This window comes from Dreissena polymorpha, chromosome 7, assembly GCF_020536995.1.
Source record: "Dreissena polymorpha isolate Duluth1 chromosome 7, UMN_Dpol_1.0, whole genome shotgun sequence".
Classification (NCBI taxonomy): Eukaryota; Metazoa; Mollusca; class Bivalvia; order Myida; family Dreissenidae; genus Dreissena; species Dreissena polymorpha.
The window spans coordinates 105,130,686-105,149,254 of NC_068361.1; the positions used below are offsets into that span (position 1 = coordinate 105,130,686).

The window sequence follows — 18,569 nt, forward strand, 5'->3', positions numbered from 1 at the left end:
CCTAAAAAATGGTTGAATTTGTTTGTGTACAAAAACGCAAATCCGACTGGTTGCTCAAAACTGTCATTAGCACATAAGCTTAAATCCTTTATTGTTTTGGATTAAGTTATTTATGTGGGTTAATTGTAAGCCCTTTTATATATGTGTTAATTATAAATAAACATGTTTGCCTGAATAGTTTGAAAATGTTTGATAATAACATTGCTTTTAAACTTGATTTTATTTGGGTCAGAAGTTAACAGGCTATTAATTAAACTGGCTCTCTAAGTTATGAGCAATCAGGGCCCTGTTGTGATATACATATTGCTTTCATTTGGGTTTTAAGTTGTTTACTGCATTGTCTCATCTTCATGACAATCTGAAAAATGTATTTTGTGGAAACCTTGTTATCTGTTATTTATCACCTGCATGCAGCTTATGACTAATCAATTAAATACTTATTTTGACGCATTTTTAGTTCCATAGAAGTTAAATTTAATTAAAGACCGTTCTTACGTAAGTTTTAAAGGCTTCATTTACTGATGATCAGCAAAAACAGCATAAAACCTAAACAGGGTGCGAGTAACTCGCAGGCTGTTCTGGTTTTATGCTGTTTGCACGTAGCCACTTTCACTTTGCTTATGAGTGTGAAAGGGTTAAATACTATTACATTAAGGGCAGAGTTCAGTTAAGGCAACAACATATTTTCGACATTCCATGATTGCACTTGCTTGATAAATTGTATAAATATACCACAAATAATTAGAATAGTAATAAACAAACTGTGTGCTGTTTTAGTCACAGAAGGTAAGCCCATAGTAGTATTATTTATATATATAGTTTAAAAAATCAAGTAACAAATAAACATGTCAACGACAGAACTTTTCGCACATTAATTCATATTTATTTGAATTATTTTAAAACTTGATACACTTCAGCCAGTGTTCACTTTTTTGGGAATGGGGCCGGGTCTCTTTGGATTGGGAAAAATCACGGTGTTTTGACTGAAAATTGGAAATCAGTGTTGTTTTTGTTTGTTTTGCTAAATCGTGCTTCAAAATTGAAAATAAAAGGTTTTTTAATATTATATTTACTAAAGTTAAACTTAGAGAGCTGGATGGGAGATGAACTAAATGTTGAGATCAAAAGAAAATACACACTGTGTGGCTGCTGAAGTTGCAGGAGGTTGGTTCCACATCGTCGCTGCGCAGGTAGAATGACGGTAGGTTCTCTCAACGTGGACAAGTGATGTACAAGTCGCTTGTCCTTCCACACAGTGGCAGCCAAGTTGGTGTCGCCCATCTGCATGATCTTGAAGTCTCCGCGCTGTCGTACATCTGCTGGTTTCTTCAACTGGCACGGGAATCCCTTCCTGTTGACCCTTACAGTCCCGCAGGCGTAAAGGCCCTTCTCCATGAATTGCTACATGAGTTGTATACATGTGAAGAAGTTGTCACAAAACGACCAGCGGAAAGAGTGGTAAATGTGGTCCACCAGCTTCATCACTACGTTGTGGCCAAGTCCGTGTTCCATCTGGTTGTTCTGTCGCCCCAAGTATACCTCGAAACGAGCAAGAAAGGCTGTCCTGGCATCGCAGAGCATCCACACCTTGATTCCTCTCTTGATTGGCTTGGCGTGCATGTACTGTCGAAAGCTGAGGCGGCCGGTAAACGCTATTATGGCCTCGTCAACGGAAACCTCCTTGTTGAGAGTGTATATCTCCTGGAAGGTCGGGCTGACGCTCTCCATGACAGGTCGCAGCCTGAAGAGAGGGTCATATCCTGTCTCTTCCCTTCCTGGCGCAGTTGTCCGGTCGGCAACATGAAAAATACTGGACCAGCGTCTGGAACCTGTTTCAGATCATGGTGTTGGTGATTCCAGCATTATTGATGAAGGGATCGGTAGACCAGAACATTTCGGCATTGGGGAGCATGTTGATTCCCATCAATATCATACTATGTTGATGGCCAGGAATGCCCTCATCTCTTCCTCAGTGGTGTCCTGTAATCGGGTGTTCATCGGGGTGTCCGGATGTCCCATCCGCCAAGCGAAGTACCCATTCGTTTACCCAACAATGGACTGAAGCAGTTGGGGTTTTAAAAAAAACAGCCAAAAGTAATCTAGTGGCTGTGTTCACATCAAATTACTATGGCAGGTGTGCTCCCGGCTGCTCGTTGAACTCATCAAACTGATGTTTAAAAAAAAGAAAAAAAATATTATTATTAACAAAATGATGATATTAGTATATAATAATTATTAACAATTATAGTATCAATTATTTATAATATGATCGTGTCATTTGTAATATTTGATTTTACATCATGTACATGCATTAAGTTGATTTATGTTTAGGGCATAGATATTATGTGGTGGAAGCAGTCACTAATGTAAAAAAATGGTTTGGACATTTTGAAATCTGGAATAGATTTGCGTTATGATTTTTTTAGGTCATATATTTTGTGTAGACGCACTCTCAATGGATTGAAGTCGTCTATCCAATTATCATTGGCAGCCTCAGTATCGGGAATAATGTTATCATCGGACAAATCACCGACTTCAGTATCAGAGTCAAACTCAGAAAAGCCAGAAAACTCAGACACATCAGAGTCACTGTCAAATAACTGATCTAAGAAATCAGCCATGGTAACTGAATAAATCTGTGCAAATAAAACGAGGATTTAACAAGTAATACAAGCGTATGCGAATGCAATAGGAAATGCAGTGAGAACACCACCTTAAACTATTGAATTGTATACTGAAACATTAGGCGCTTAATCTTTTGATAAGTCGGCATTTTGATTCAGGCCAGACTCCATGCAGTGTTCAGATCATAATCTCTGTGCTTTATTACCCGAACTCGTTAGTTTCTGAGCACGTGTGCTACTGAAAATAGCCACCGGGATTGCGTTTTATTGCCCAAACAAGCACAACGTGTCTAGGACCCGTGTTGTTTATCCCTAATATTAGATAAGCACGTGCACTATTAATTATTATGTTGGTCAGTACAAAAGGCCTACTGAAAACCGCCGACTGCGTCTTTGTTTTATTGCTCAATCAAGCATCGAAAATTCAATACCCTGTGTATTACGAAACACTAACTTTAGATAAGCCCGTGTCGTCTGTCAAAACAATGATAGTGTATGTCAGTAAACATATCGATGTAATTCTCGTATATGACCTTGGAAACGGGACTTGCTTTAAACATTTACCATTACGATATTTATTGTCATAAGACTTGCTAAAACAAATGAGAACCAAACAAACATACACAGACAACACACAATATAAATAATTATGACAAATTAAATGGAAAAAAAACGTTGGTTTATTTTCGAAAACTCGCTTTTACTTTCTCCCAATTTCCAAAAAATAACTTATACATGTTGCATGAAGTCTAAACATAGATGACGCTGGTAATTGGTCGTTGTGAAAGAATATGAGCTGTACACGGCACTCTGTGTGCAATCAGATACAGTACAATAATTGTTGCAATATTGAACGAACTAGAAGATGATAACGATAGAGCGATTTAATATGCTACACTCGTGTCTGTTACTGTTTTTGATGTTTTGTGATAAACCACAAGCGAACATACTATCTGTAAGCTTCATGCCCATTCGTTCCAAACATGATATGTTTCACAGAGCTAACGTAACAAAAATTTTGAGTTAAGCATTTAACACGGAAATCAGAAGCTTTGAAATAGCGAGCGATAAAGCGTTAGAAGCATCGAAGTAGCGCTTCGGCATTCTGATAACGGTCAAGGTCAGATTATCATGATTGTGTTACGTTTGTGCAGCATTGGTGAATGCTCAGGACCGGCTGTTTTGCATGAATAACACAACTTCTTGAAACAGTCAGTTATAATAGATGTATTGTATGATTTAAGAATACAGGAAAACAGAGCATTTTTTATAATAAAAACCTTTGTGTTTCCTAATAATTTGGAATGATTTGTTCAGAACATGATACTTGTGACTTTTTAGCTGTGTAATAAGAGAATACTTTTAATTGATTGTTTGTCTTTGATTCATCTTATCATGATTATGGCGGAAATATGTTGTATGTATCTCGGCTTCAATATTCAATATTTATAGTAAATATTTTTGCTTAAGGTATCATGTAAGCATATCATAAATTGTTTAGGGATTAACAAACTTAACAGTTAATTAATCAATCTTTCAGCCCGTTGAATTTTTTATCTTCGCCATCACTAATTCTCAAATGTTGTTAAATGTAACGTTGTCTGCAAATTGTAAACATCATTTAACTAAGGTATGCGTTAAATATGTTAGTGTTCTATGATAATTTTTTCCACGAAACGTTAGCATACAAGAGTATTCTATGTTCAAATTGGTTGACTGTGTAAAAGTTAAGTATAAAAAACAAATATTGTATTACTAATCCGGCTTAATTTTCAGTATTTTAGAGACAGCTGATTGTATGTCTTTCTTGCTTATGTATGTCGTTATATAGTTTAAATAAACTGTCGGTAAAATACATAAATTAAACAAAAAAAATTTCAACAAAGCGTTGTATTTATACTCAGATAATGGGATTTCTGAATGTCAGAATGTGTTAGCATGTATATTTACTACAATGTAAATCACAACATTCGCTTAATGTTCAAATCGAGTATACACTTACATGTGGGAAGGCGCAAGTTATTTCTTCTTTTTTTTCGTCAGACAAACATTCATTTCTATGATAACATACACAAGTGAAAACAACGATCTGCATCCTGCAACACATCGATCAAACAGTAATTATGCCAAATGTATGACACGTGTTACGTGGATAGAGGGCCATATGGATAATTTGATGGTTATTTCACTTGTTTTTTCGTCACACGAAAAAAGTGTTTGCTATGATTACAGAAATAACTGAAAACCAAAATAAGGATGATGCGATATCAAAATGAACTCAGTCCTAAATTGTAGTTTCACTGATTACAGAAATCATTGACAGCCCAAACCTTGTCCTGCCGTTACTAAAAAGTACTTAGTCTAGATTGACGAAATACGGAGATCCTGTTCTTCCACCGACATCATTCACTCGGTAGGGAACTGTTGATTCGTGTGTGGCAAAGCTCTTGCTTGTTCCACCAAAGTTTATTTTTAACAAGCGATCCATGCTATCTTTTACGTAAATGAATACAAAATGCCAACAATAGTTTGTTTTCAGTTTTGACAGATAATTACTTTGTAAAGCAACATGTCTTATGGTTCTGTGTATAATTATGACTTTTAGGTTACTGTTGTTAACTGCGTTATTTATATGTTTGTGTAGAAATATGTCATTATTATACAGTATCGAAATTTTGACAAAAAGTGTATGTTTTTAAATCTAAGAACAGTGCTTTTTTTTTAATTTTAAAACGATTCGACTTCAACGTGTCAATGATTATGATAAGAAAAATAAAACTTTCGAAATTCTATCGAGTTTACATAATGGCTCTGGAGATTATTTGAAAAACAACATGTGCGTACACTTTATATCGGTGATGTGGATTGAGTATATCAAAAAGCAATATGCATTGTTTCTAACATAATTTAATGTTTTAGCTCTATATTATAGTTTAGTCATGTTAATCGGGTGGCGATTTGAATAGATATAGTTTGTCTTTGTGGTTTATACGTTTTGTTACAGAAGGTCACGGTTTTGCTTAGACAAATTGTTTTAACAAACATCGTTCTTTCTGATCTAAATCATAAAGAAAGTGTACTGGCTTTATCATAAGTTAAGGTTTAACAGATTAATAATTTGCGATTCAACTCTTTCTGTTGAAGCGGAAAAATAAAGTATACTAATATGTGTTTTGTACTTGAGGTATGAATACATTTTTGCAATCACCTGCGCAAATCACAATGTGAGTTTTTGGGATCGCCTTTCATTGTGTGTCATGCGCGAACTTTTCATTTTAACGATATCTCCTCCTCAGCCGCTTAACAAAACTTCATAGGTATGATCCTTAGGTGAACTTTTAAATTGTTAAATCGTTCCGGCCTGCTGCATGTGTACGTAACCAGCTCGAAACCAACATTGTATAGACCCTAAATTCCGCTTTTGTCTAAAAACGCACTAATAAATGTGTTCGAAAATGGTTTCGGTTGCTTTAAAAACATTGCCACCAGGGGGCGGGGCATTTTTCCTTATATGGCTCTATATGGCTTTAGTAAAACCTTGTTAACACTCTAGAAGCCACAGTTATTGTTCAATCTTCATGAAATTTGGTCAGAAGATTGGTCTTAATGATATCTTTCTTGGATGAGTATGCAAATGGTTACGTTTGCATGAAAAACATGGCTGTCAAGGGGCGGGGCTATATATGGCTTTAGTGAAATCTTGTTAACACTCTAGAGGTCACATTTATTGCCCAATCTTCATGAAACGTGGTAAGAAGATTCATCCCAATAATATCCTGGACACAAAGTGATGCCGGTTGGTTGAAAAATATGGCCGCCTAGGGGCGGGACATTTTTCCATATATGGCTATAGTAAAACCTTGTTAACACTCTAGAAGCCACATTTATTTTCCGATCTTCATGAAACTTGGTCAGAAGTTTTGTCCCAATGATATCTTGGATAAGTTTGAAAATGGTTTCGGTTGCTGTAAAAACATGGCCACTAGGGGCGGGGCATTGTTCCTGATATGGCTATATATGGCTATTGTAAAACTTTATTACCACTCTAGAGGCCACATTTATTGTCCGATCATCATGAAACTTGGTCACAAGATTTGTACCAATAATATCTTGGATGAGTTCGAAAATGGTTCCGGTTGGTGGAAAAATATTGCCGCCAAGGGGACGTGGCATTTTCCTTATAAAGCTATAGTAAAACCTTGTTAAAACTCTAGAAGCAATATTTATTGTCCGATCATCGTGAAACTTTGTCCGAAGATTTGTCCCAATGATATCTTGGACAAGTTCGAAAATGGTTCCAGTTGCTTGTAAAACATGGTCACCAGGGTGGCGGGGCATTGTTCCTTATATGGCTTAATGAATCTTCATGAAATTTTGTCAAAATATTTGTTTAAATGATATCTTGAATGTGTATGAAAATGGTTCTGGTCTGTTCAAAAACAATGCTGCCAGGCTGTTCACTAGTCATGAAAGTTGGTAAGAACATTTTGTTCTTAATGCCATCTTGGGCTGCAAAGAACAGGTCAGTTCCTTTGAATCTCAGATGAGCGACTTTGGGCCTTTCAGGCCCTCTTGTTTTAGAATGTTCTGGTAGAATGGTTAACGTAGGATCCTCCTGCTATGTATTTATCTATCTATATGTGTGTAATACTATATGTGAATAAAAGTTGAGATTACTTAATAACATTTTTAAGTCTTTTAACATAAACCTTGTTGTATTTCTTGCAGGATAATGCTATTTAGCTCTTTAACTCTATAATATCACTCTGTTCCAGCAAGAAGAAATAGATAAAACATAACAAAAATGAAAATGAAAGTACATATACAAGAATCTTTTGTCTGATGTTCAATTTGAACACACAGTATTTCATGTTTGCAGCCTACATTTTGTTTCTAACATAAACTGAATTTCCATTAATGCATCTAGTCATGCGTTGTCCAAAATGTTAAAAGCTCTGTGTACGTGTGGGACCAATATTGAATACAATGCTACCCGTTTGTAGCCAAATTTCAGTACAATGCTGCCCGTATGTAGCCCATATTGAATACAAGGGCTGCCCGTATGTAGCCCATATTGAGTAAAAGGGCTGCCCGTATGTAGCCCATATTGAGTAAAAGGGCTGCCCATGTGGGGCCCATAAAGGCACCTATATGGGTCCCATGTGGGCTGCCAACATGGGACCCAGATGGGGAGTGCAACCGGGCTCTATATGGGTCCCATCTGGGCTGCCCCATATACATACATATAGGTGCCCATATAGATTGTTAGCTGGGAATGTCGGACAAACCTGAACACCAAAATATAGAGGTGCTCAGGTTCACACGCTGGTAACTAGGTGTATATAGTTTCAGACCTGTAACAACAATACTTTTTGAGTTACAAGTGACACACGTTAAAACAAACGTGTGTTTTGCTTCTTCAAACAACGAGTCATAACTGAGCTTGTAAAGAAAATAGCCTAACCAAAACAAAGAGGAGCGAGCGTGAGTGCGGTTTCATCCCTCTTATAGTTATTCTTTTTTGAGTTACGAAAGACACAAGTCAAACTACGTATTTTGTTCAAGTAGAGCCGCAACTCCGGTTGTGACGAAAAGATCCAAATCAAAATAGGAAGGTGCGCAAGTTTACATGATGTCTTACAACACCAACCCTTTTTGATGGTCACGAGACACAAGTTTATAAAACGGGTCCATAACTCCAATTGCGTCGAAAACCTGCGAACCAAACTATAAAAGTTCGGACGCAAACATATGGTTAGTAAGTTAGTAGAGTTTAAGCACTCTAGAAGCAATACTTTTCGAGTAAAACGCGACATAAGTTTAAAATACAAAACTGTAATGTTTGATAAAGGGGACTTAACCTCGTTTTTTTCGAAAAAACAAAAACAACGTGTTAGTTGTTTTAACTTTTTTTAAGTTCAATAGCAATTCATAAAACTAATTTGTATTGGTTTGATTGATATTTTGTTTCAAAGCCTTTGTTTAATATTGTTTATTTCATAAATCATCATGTAAACAATTATGTTAGAATTATTACGATGCTTTTCATCGATAATTGCAAAACCGTCATACCGTTTGAAGTGTAATAAACAATCAAACGCCTGTGTGATATGGTGATAAAAACGCTTGCTTTTGATTCTAGAGGTCCAAGGTTCGAACTCAACTGCCTGCACATTTTTTGTTGTTTTTTTCGTTTTAATTGTTACTACAATTATTACAAACGATTTGACATATTACAGCTTTGCTCAATTAAATAACATGTCATGGCAATACGAAATTAGGTTAACAAGTTCCTTATTATACAAATTAAGGATTAATGAAAAAGTGTTTGTTAAGTACGTACAATCATGTTATTATTATACATCAGGAGATTAAAAGTGTAAGAGTGTTTTCAGGCTGGCCTTTTGTGCGGCCTTCGGGTTACTTTTGCAGGATATTACTCAAACACTATACGAAACTTCCTACGTGCATAGCTTTCATTTAAAGTAACGTAAATACTCAAAATCAACGAATATTTCGCAAAATATTGCGTTATATAAAATTAACCCATAAAAACATCGTTTCTTATAGCAATAGCCAAAATTGAAACGCTTGATATAGTATGGGAACATAGAGTTAACGAGATACAAAATACTTATTTTAATTTGCTGTGCGACAATATATTCCATGTTTATTACCAGCCACAATATCCGAACATTTACGAGCAAACGCGAGACTGGCTTTGTGCAGCTTCGAAAGAACGACGTATTCATGAGAGCAACGTCGTGCTTCCGAAGCTGCCCGAAGCCAATCTCGCGTTCGCTCATAAATGTTCGGTTATCGTAGCCGGAAATTCCCATGGAATATATTGTTACACGTAATAATAAACACGAGCATTTTGTTTCGCGTTAAATCTATCTCACCAGACCACATCTAGCGTTGAAAGCTTGGATATTGCCATAAGGAGCATAGATTATTATATGTTAACTTTATTTTTCCAAATATTGTACATATTCATAAATTTTGAGTGTTTATTGGCCTTTAAAAGACGTGAAGACAAAATAATTTTTGATAATAATAATTGCATGATTATTTTGCTGTTAAAATGTTTAATACGTACCTGACTTAAGGTTTTTGAACATATTAAATAAATAGACACATTTACCTTAAAATCTAACAAACTAATGACACTAAGTAATGATCTACAACCAAATTTGTTTACTAGTATTTCGGTGAGGGGGTGGTTGAGGAAGGGATGGGTGTGTTCAATGTATTAGAGGCCATTTCTTTCATATTTCACCCATATCACGGCGGTCAGTTAACGTATTTACACTTTTCCTGGTTTATGTTTACACCCGTGCTTAGTGCTCATGCTAATGTAGTATGAATAATTTCAAAACAAATTCCCCCAAAAGCTATGCGTGCGGTTCAGAAATCTTACCACATGTTCAGGTTTGTTGTCCAGCGATCTTCCAAAGGAGACCACCGACACGTATTTTGACATTGTTCACGATGCTTTTTTGAGAAAGACATATCTGCTTAACTAAACACTTGAATAAACTCATCCAAAACGGACACCATGGTTTTATTTTCACTTTAATGTTCAGAGTTGTAACGAGATGAGCAAATTATGTTTCGATTGTAAATTAATAATTAATAATTTATCTGAAATTTATTTGGTAAAATACATGGGAAACCCCAACGCAAAATTGAGTTAAGATGACTCTTAATGTTTACTGATTTTCGTCAGCAAAACGAATACAAACGCGTTTTTTCATGTATTGCCGAAGACAAGTACACGTTATCAACATATCATCGTGTCACGATCATTGTTGTTTCATGACGATTCACTATTGTAACTAAGATATAAGATAGCTTTAAAGTCACAATAAATGTAACCTACATCACCTTTTGGTACTATGATATCATGGACTATAAAATAGTTTTAAAACGCAAATAGTAAAGTATAATAATCGTTAAAATAGAATATCGTGTTCAAACCTTACTGCTCGTGAGTTGGTTATCGTAAGACATGTATATACCAGCATACACTCAATACATTTTTTGTGACAAAGTTCAGAAATTATGTATGATAACCTTTATTTTTGTAATTAAGTAAATTTAAAACAGTCGATTTGCAATGACCTACTAAGTATCGTATGATACATTACAACTATTGTTAAATATGTTACACACCAAATTGAAAACTGGTAAATAAGGACTCGATCCACAACGGAGTAATTTACTACCTTTAATTCCTTTTCTTCTCGATAAAATCGATCGCAGTCTGTGTTTATATTAAAGTGGGTCACAATCGTGTTATAACGCATCACTCTTGATCAGCAGACGATTTATAGCATATATTCATATCTAACGGAGGAGTCCTGAGATAGCCTATGTATCACGATTGATAACGCATACCACGTCATAGTCGGGCAAGTGTGTACACGCTTGGTATTATCCCTACTTTCGATTTAGAATATAAATACGCGTAGGCAATTATGTTTCAATAAGCACGAACTCGTCTATAAAACAGATTTATATTGCCCATTTTTGGATTAGAAAGCCGGAATAGAGGAATATGTGAATTGCAGAGACTGTGAAGAACCACTTTGTGAAACGATTGATGTTATGCTTTAGAATAATATATATATATATATATATAGAACACAATATATAGCTGTACAAGAGTGTGGATAATGATGTGCAAACATTGTATGTACTTATTATATAAGGGGAACTAGGATCTATACATGGTTCAAAAGGTAGTTATCTTTGTTCTGTTACACAGTAAGTGTCACAGTCGACTGCTATACTGATGTGTGTGCATAAGCCAGGTATTTTTCTCTACTTTCGATTTAGCATATAAACAAACAGAGTTGAGTTTTTAGAATTTATACGAAAAATGTCTGTCAAACAATACTTATGCGGCCCCTGTTTGGCAGAGAAAGCCGAAATAGATGGCGTTGTGTATTGTACAGAATGTAAGGAACCACTTTGTGCGCAGTGTAAACAGGATCATGCAAAGATAAAAGTTTCAAAGCACCACAAGTTGTGTGACCTTGCGGATGTACCTCCCCAGGAGATACAAGAACTTCTGAAGAACCTGATAGCCTGTCCGAATCACGAAAAGGAAGAAGTGGTTTATCTGTGTAAAGACCACGATATGACGTGCTGTAATAAGTGCGCGATGGCTGATCACAGAAAATGCGAGGAAGTAAAGGTACTTTCTGATATTTTGAATGATATAAAAGTGGATTGTACCGGGCTGAAGATAGTGTTGCAAGACTTTCAACAGCAAGGTGAGCGTCTTTTAGAACATGAACGAAATCACGAAGAATTGGTTTTTCAAATAGAAAATCAAGCGTTGGCTTCACTCCAAATTATTAAACAGAAACTCTTAGACATATACGCCCAACTGGAGAATGTAGTGCTATCATCTATTGCTGATAAGAAGAAAGTTATAGGAGAAAAAATTAAAACAAACAACGATAAAGCACGTCAGTTTTTGAATGACATTAAACAGCAGTCAACATATTTTGAACAGGTTCAGAACTTTGGAACGAATGAACACGTTGTTCTCCTGCAGCGCCAGCTTGAAAAGAATTCGGTTAGTCGTCTGAAATCAATCATAGGTGATTTGGAGAAAGGTAGAAGCAATTCTAGCTTTAAATGTGTTGAGGATACCTCTGTTGATAGTTTGCTGTTAGAGGTTAAGAATTCATTGAGAATAGAAGACTGCACTTGTGATGTAAGTGAGACAGGCTCCGATACCGATAACAGTCATTATAAGCCATATACGGAGCGAATTCCACAGCTTCAATATACTAAAGATTTATGTATTATACCCATGTTTGACAAGAAAAAACGTCCCACTGCGTGTTCATGTATATGGATAGATAAGTACATCGTGATAGCTTTACACAACGTAAATGCGTTACTAGTGATTGATGAAAACAGTGATTTTGTATTATCAAAATTCATTTGTGAAGTTACTCCTTGGTCAGTTTCAAAGACAGGTCCAATGGACATGGTTATTACTTTGCCAAATGCTTGCAAAATTGCATTTGCACAACTATGTTATGGAAATGTGCACGTTATTACAAAACTGAAAACAAGAATCCCGTATGACGATGTTACTAGAAATGTCCCACTCAACCAGTACATCTGTATGTCAAATCGCACGGGGCAGATCGACATTCTTAATAATGACGGAACGTTGCTTCGTGAAATCAATATAAGCTCAGAAATAAAAGAGTGTGCAATATCAACATCAAGTTGTTGTTATTTTAATGCGCATAATCGTGTGTTAATAATTTCAAATAGTTTGGAGAACACATTACTCGCACTGAACTTAAATGGAGAGAAAGTATTTGAATATAAGCGCGAAGAACTACTTGGCCCAAAGCAAATTTCCGTGGATGCTTGTGGTAATGTGTATGTGACATCCTATCCTCTCACCATACATCAAATCAGTCCTAGTGGACAATGTATAAGATCTCTCCCTTTCGGTAATGAAATAAAATTTCCGTTTGGTATATGTTTCAATAACACGTTTGATAAAATTGCTGTGAGTGGTGGAAAATGCGGCGTCAATCCATATCTGCGAGTTTATGCATTTACTTGACCATGGCTTATACCTATCATTAACATTCAAATAATTTAAATGTAAAGGTTTATCAAAACCCACGATATTTCGAACGCATAAACGAATGTATCGTATAACATATACGTGTTTTGGAATGTGCATTTCAATGTATTTGAATAAGTGAATGTATTTGATTTATGTGAATAGTATAAACTTTCCAGATAATGCACTAGTATAAAATTCAGTTGTGTAGTCGAAGTGAATTTTTAATGAATTGCAGCTAAAATAAATAATTTAATTTTTGTATTTTCAATCCTTTGCATGTACAATTTGTTTGCGAGATGTTTTGTTAAAGTAATGAAATATGTATAAAGGGACATCAACATACTAGCATTTGTATCGAGTTTTGTGCTTATATATGTTTAATTTGTTACTACAAGTATTACATATGCATATTGTCATATTTATGATAGTAAATAACAAACACTAGAAACTAGGTAATATGCACGTTTGAATTAATGTTTATTAATTTTCTCCAAGCCAAAACTTTAACCCGCTTTATTGTTGACAAATATGTGTACTTCTTGTAGTTAGTAATTCAATATCTCAACTTGATAAATGACATTGAGATAGATAGCTAACATGTTAACGCCATTAATCAGATTACAAGTATGAAGCGGTGTAAGCTTCAACATTTGTTTCATGATTTCATGAGCATGTCATGTGCTGTTATTAATATCTTAAGTGTTGATTTGCATATGATATATCTTTCAGTGTTGTTGATTCGTTATTAAATATTTCTTATTTAAACTGTACGGTGTATGTTGCATTTCCTTCATCGACCATTTTCTTAACAGGCCGCTTTATGCTACTTGCAAATTGTTTAACTGTTAACTCTAAATTCTGTACTGCAAGTGCTAGTGAAGTACGCACACTAGAAATAGTTAACGGTACTAGCGTTGAAATATAAGCTTTGACTGACACTAAGTCAGTGATAAGCATGTTCTTGTTTGCGTTTAATTAATCTATGACTTATGTTGTCTGAAATGAGCATGCAAACCGAATAATCAAACCGACAAAGTCTCATGTTAACAAACAATAAGTGTCATTTAAAACACATACGATCAAAACCCAGTTTAAAATGTTAAGTAAGTTAACATTAAAAAGAATCATGTTCCTTATATGGCACAGCAAACAAATAAACTGTAATATAATAGGACCATTCGGATTCCCGGAAAACAATTATGGATAATTATGAGTGATTTCCATATAGCCCAATTATCAACCCGATTAGGTTTTAATTTTATTAGTTCACAACGCATAATTAGTCTGGAGAATATATATGCCATAACGTATTCGGTAATCTTACACAAAATGAAATGTCAGCAATAGTGACAAACACGGCGATACTATACAGAATGGGAATAAACAAGCAAACTTATTTATATGAAACACATAAATAGTAAACATTGTTTTGTAACCGTATACTTAAGCTACTATGTCCTTACAATTACGATCGTCACACGATAGGATACGTATCGGATCATGGTCTTTGTCTGTCGCTTTTGGCGTATACATGCTGTATTGCAGTGACCTCTTGCAAGGACAAAGATAACATTGTGCAAATAATTAACAATATTAATGTTCGATAATAAAATAATCAGCACTCCTACGACTTCAACTACATGTACTACAACTACGACTTCAACCACTACAACAACTTCTACTACTAGTACTACTACTACTACTATTACTACTACTACTACTACTACTACTACTACTACTACTACTACTACTGCTACTACTGCTGCTGCTGCTGCTGCTGCTGCTGCTGTTACTACTACTACTACTACTACTACTACTACTACTGCTGCTGCTGCTGCTGCTGCTGCTGCTGTTACTACTACTTCTACTACTACTACTACTACTACTTCTACTCATACTACTACTACTACTACTAATACTACTACTACAACTACTACTACTACTACTACTACTACTACTACTTCTACTACTACTACTACTACTACTACTACTACTACTACTACTACTACTACTACTACTACTACTACTACTTCTCCACGCCATGTGCACACAACGTGTATGGGCATAATGTCATTCGTCAGGAAATCCTGTTTAATGCCATTCTATTCCAACTGTATGTGATTCAAGGCGGAATGGTTTCAGCTAATACTGACATAAGTATGTGAACATAATATTTGAAAACCAGTTAATCCAAGGAAAGTGTGAGTCATTTAACTGACCCGCGTGTTTTGATTTAAATACAGTTGAAAACAGCAACACTCATATTTACCAATAGAATATGAAAAACACATAACATAATTGCTAATAAGTGTGGACATCGCAGCTGATGTCGATGATGACGTTCATAAAAATGATGATGCTTATGTTAGTACTTATGATGAGGGTTGTAATGAAACTGAAATATAAACCATTTGTTTCTAACAATAAGTAAACAAGTGAAACCTGAATGAAGTCATTGACATATCACTACTAAACAAACACAAAATCAAAAACACGGTAATTGCAATTTGTACGTGATTATATTAAGATGTAAATTTTGTGAAACACTATCTCAATACAATCAACTCTTATTATGTTTGCAATGCATTTATATCATGATTATTATAGATGTATCGTGACGATCGGAGGCGACTGAAGGTTTACCCCCAACTCAGTCCGCGTGTCCGCCTGAATCTGGATCACGTGATAACTAAAAGTATTTAAGATATGTTGGTAGAAACTTGGTATATGGATGGAGTGTCATATAGGGAATACGCACGTAAATAAGGTGTACTAAAACAAAAGTTCCTGTGGCAACAGATGCTATGCCTACAGAAATAACTAAACACCTCACATTTGGATCCTGTGATAACTCAAAACATGCATAAGATGTTGTTGAATTGGTATGTAAATAGCGGGTAATTATGCGAAATATGCACGTTAGTTCAACTGTCCATTGTGTCGTCCGTCCGTCAAAAGTAATTGATTCTGAGAAAACTCAATCAGTTCTTCTCAGTAAGGCTCATGACAATCGGTATTTGGATAGATGGCTTTTACCTCATTCACAAATAGAGAGCAATCACCGTCCATTCAGCGGACGACGTATTTTTACACTCATCAGTCAGGCGCGCGGCCGATGATCGCGAGGACACCGGGTCATTTTGTAGCATCGGGCGTTGTCCGGATTAATTGTTAGTCTCACTTAAAATTTTACCCGACATCGGGCCCTGGAAGGAATCGAGTTGAGATATAAAAAAAATAATAATCAAACAATCGTCCGACATCGGATTTATTGTACGTTTATCGGCACCAATCAAGGTATTTTCTAGGGACATAAACATCGGCCGGCGACCGATTGCCGGAGGGCCTCCGCACGATGACTGACGGATGCCGGACGGAGCTAGCCATGATACATGTACAACGAATCTGATGTCGGGCGATCGCCGGGCGATAACCGTACTATGATCGTCCGATCTTTTTTCGATATCAACTCGATTCTTTCCCGGGCCCGTTATCGTCATCAAGTTACCTTAGTTTGGTATCTGTACGTCCATATTATGTGCATATAAACTGATTTGGTCTGAACACAAAATAAAAGAGGAGCATTTTACAGTTTACTCCACATAAATGTGCATTATACAGATAAACATGAAGGTACATTTTGGTTTCATTTTCCAACACCATTCACATCCATAAACTTGAACTAACATATTGCTTACAATTCATAGTGTTTGTATTTATAGATACTTTTAAATTTATACGCACTTTATAGTTAACAATTTTGAAAAGCAACATATTTTGTAATGCTAATACATACCATTAACAACATAAAGGGATCTTTTCACGTTTTGGTAAATTGACAAAGTTGATAAAAATTGTTTCAGATTCGCAAATTTTCGTTTTAGTTATGATATTTGTGAGAAAACAGTAATATTGAACAATTACCATGGTCTAATATAGCCATTATATGCATCTTTGACGATTTAAAAACCTGAAAATTATAAAGCGTTGCAACGCGAAACGAATGAATATTTTGGAGAGTTCTGTTGTTGTCGTTAAATTTTTTGAAACTACGAAGATTGCTTATATAAAGTATAAAATACGTCTCTCATACATACTTGGCAGGATGGCCGAGCGGTCACATTGGTTTTTACTCCAGGACTCCGGGGGTCACTGGTTCGAGCCCTGATGCGGTCTACTTTGTTTTCCTTTTTTTAATTTTATTCTTTTACTGGAGCTTTTTAGATCCAATGTTTACATAAATCTATATAAAGCATTTAATGACAAACTTCAAAACATGCCAATATCTGTGAAAAGACCCCTTTAAGAACTGTAATTTTCCTCGTAGACAATGCAGTCATTTTGATATTCAATGAATAGTCTGCGTTCGTCGCCTTGCAAGTATTGTTTTCATATCTGATTGGTTTATTAAATCTCAAGAAAACCACACTTCTTTCCCCTCCTCTCCGGATGGAACATTTGGGCTAAATTGGGTTGTCTCCATTTGCAATTTACGTTGCGTTGACGATCATGGAAGTGCTTGCAATTGATTGCTTTGAATCATGATTTTTAATCAAAGAATAATGCAAATATGACAATTAGGAATTGCATGACACAATTAAAGGGTCGAATGATATTGGATCAACATGTCAAAACATTTAATCCTCTCACAACGTAACATGTGTAAACAAATCTGTGCAATTTTGTTTAGAAAGGCAGTAGTTCTGTATTCATAGCATGCAATATACTTCCGATTGGTCATGCAGATAGTGATTGCAGTATATCTCAGAAATGTAGGTATTACGTCAGAGGTATATGTTTGGCTGGCCTGTCACTTATGTTTTTTCATCTATAAAGCAGTGGTTTGGAAACTGCGTACTTGGCGATGCTGGGCATTTAATGTGCGATGTTTTGTTATAAACCGATTAGGAAAACGCTACTTCAGGTGGTAGGGTCACAGAATTTAGGTAAACATGAGCGATTCGGGTGTATATTGATAAAAATTGAATGTTAAATTGATTAAGCAATTTTAACACATAGTTGAACATACGGTACAATACCAAGTATTCATCGCAGTAATGTGAAAAATATAGGTCATATAAATGTCGATGCGCAATCTTTGGTTTCAGTCGAATTCAAAACAAGACATAATCAATGTGTCTTGGTGTATGAAGAGCTTTGCTGTTCAGATGCTGCTCAATATCTGTAGAATTATACCAAATCAAGGAATTGATACATGTAGCTGTACAAACAGTTTCCTGTTTTCTACAGAAGACAACCGTTTGGTTGATGCTGGTTTTTTTTGTAACATTTATAAGTTCCTGGTGAACTTTCATGAAATATTGCAATTGTTA

At 35.6% G+C, this 18,569-nt stretch overlaps 4 protein-coding genes across 5 annotated transcripts in view; all 4 read left to right on the forward strand.

Moving 5' to 3' along the window:
- Positions 1 to 18,569, forward strand: part of LOC127837263 (uncharacterized) — a 239,995-nt gene that overhangs the window by 51,238 nt on the left and 170,188 nt on the right. The window lies entirely within an intron of this gene.
- Positions 1 to 18,569, forward strand: part of LOC127837262 (uncharacterized) — a 238,281-nt gene that overhangs the window by 33,021 nt on the left and 186,691 nt on the right. The gene's annotated exons all lie outside the window — the stretch shown is intronic.
- LOC127837260 (uncharacterized) overlaps positions 1 to 18,569 on the forward strand; it is a 161,947-nt gene that overhangs the window by 17,644 nt on the left and 125,734 nt on the right. The gene's annotated exons all lie outside the window — the stretch shown is intronic.
- The window catches only part of LOC127837258 (uncharacterized), a 405,532-nt gene continuing 398,015 nt past the window's right edge, over positions 11,053 to 18,569 (forward strand). For both annotated transcript variants that reach the window (XR_008029200.1, XM_052364184.1), the window contains exon 1: positions 11,053 to 12,315. Coding sequence is in view for 1 of the 2 variants with exons in the window: in XM_052364184.1 (XP_052220144.1) it covers positions 11,509 to 12,315 (807 nt within the window). In the remaining variant the exon portion in view is untranslated. The remainder of the gene's footprint in view (positions 12,316 to 18,569) is intronic.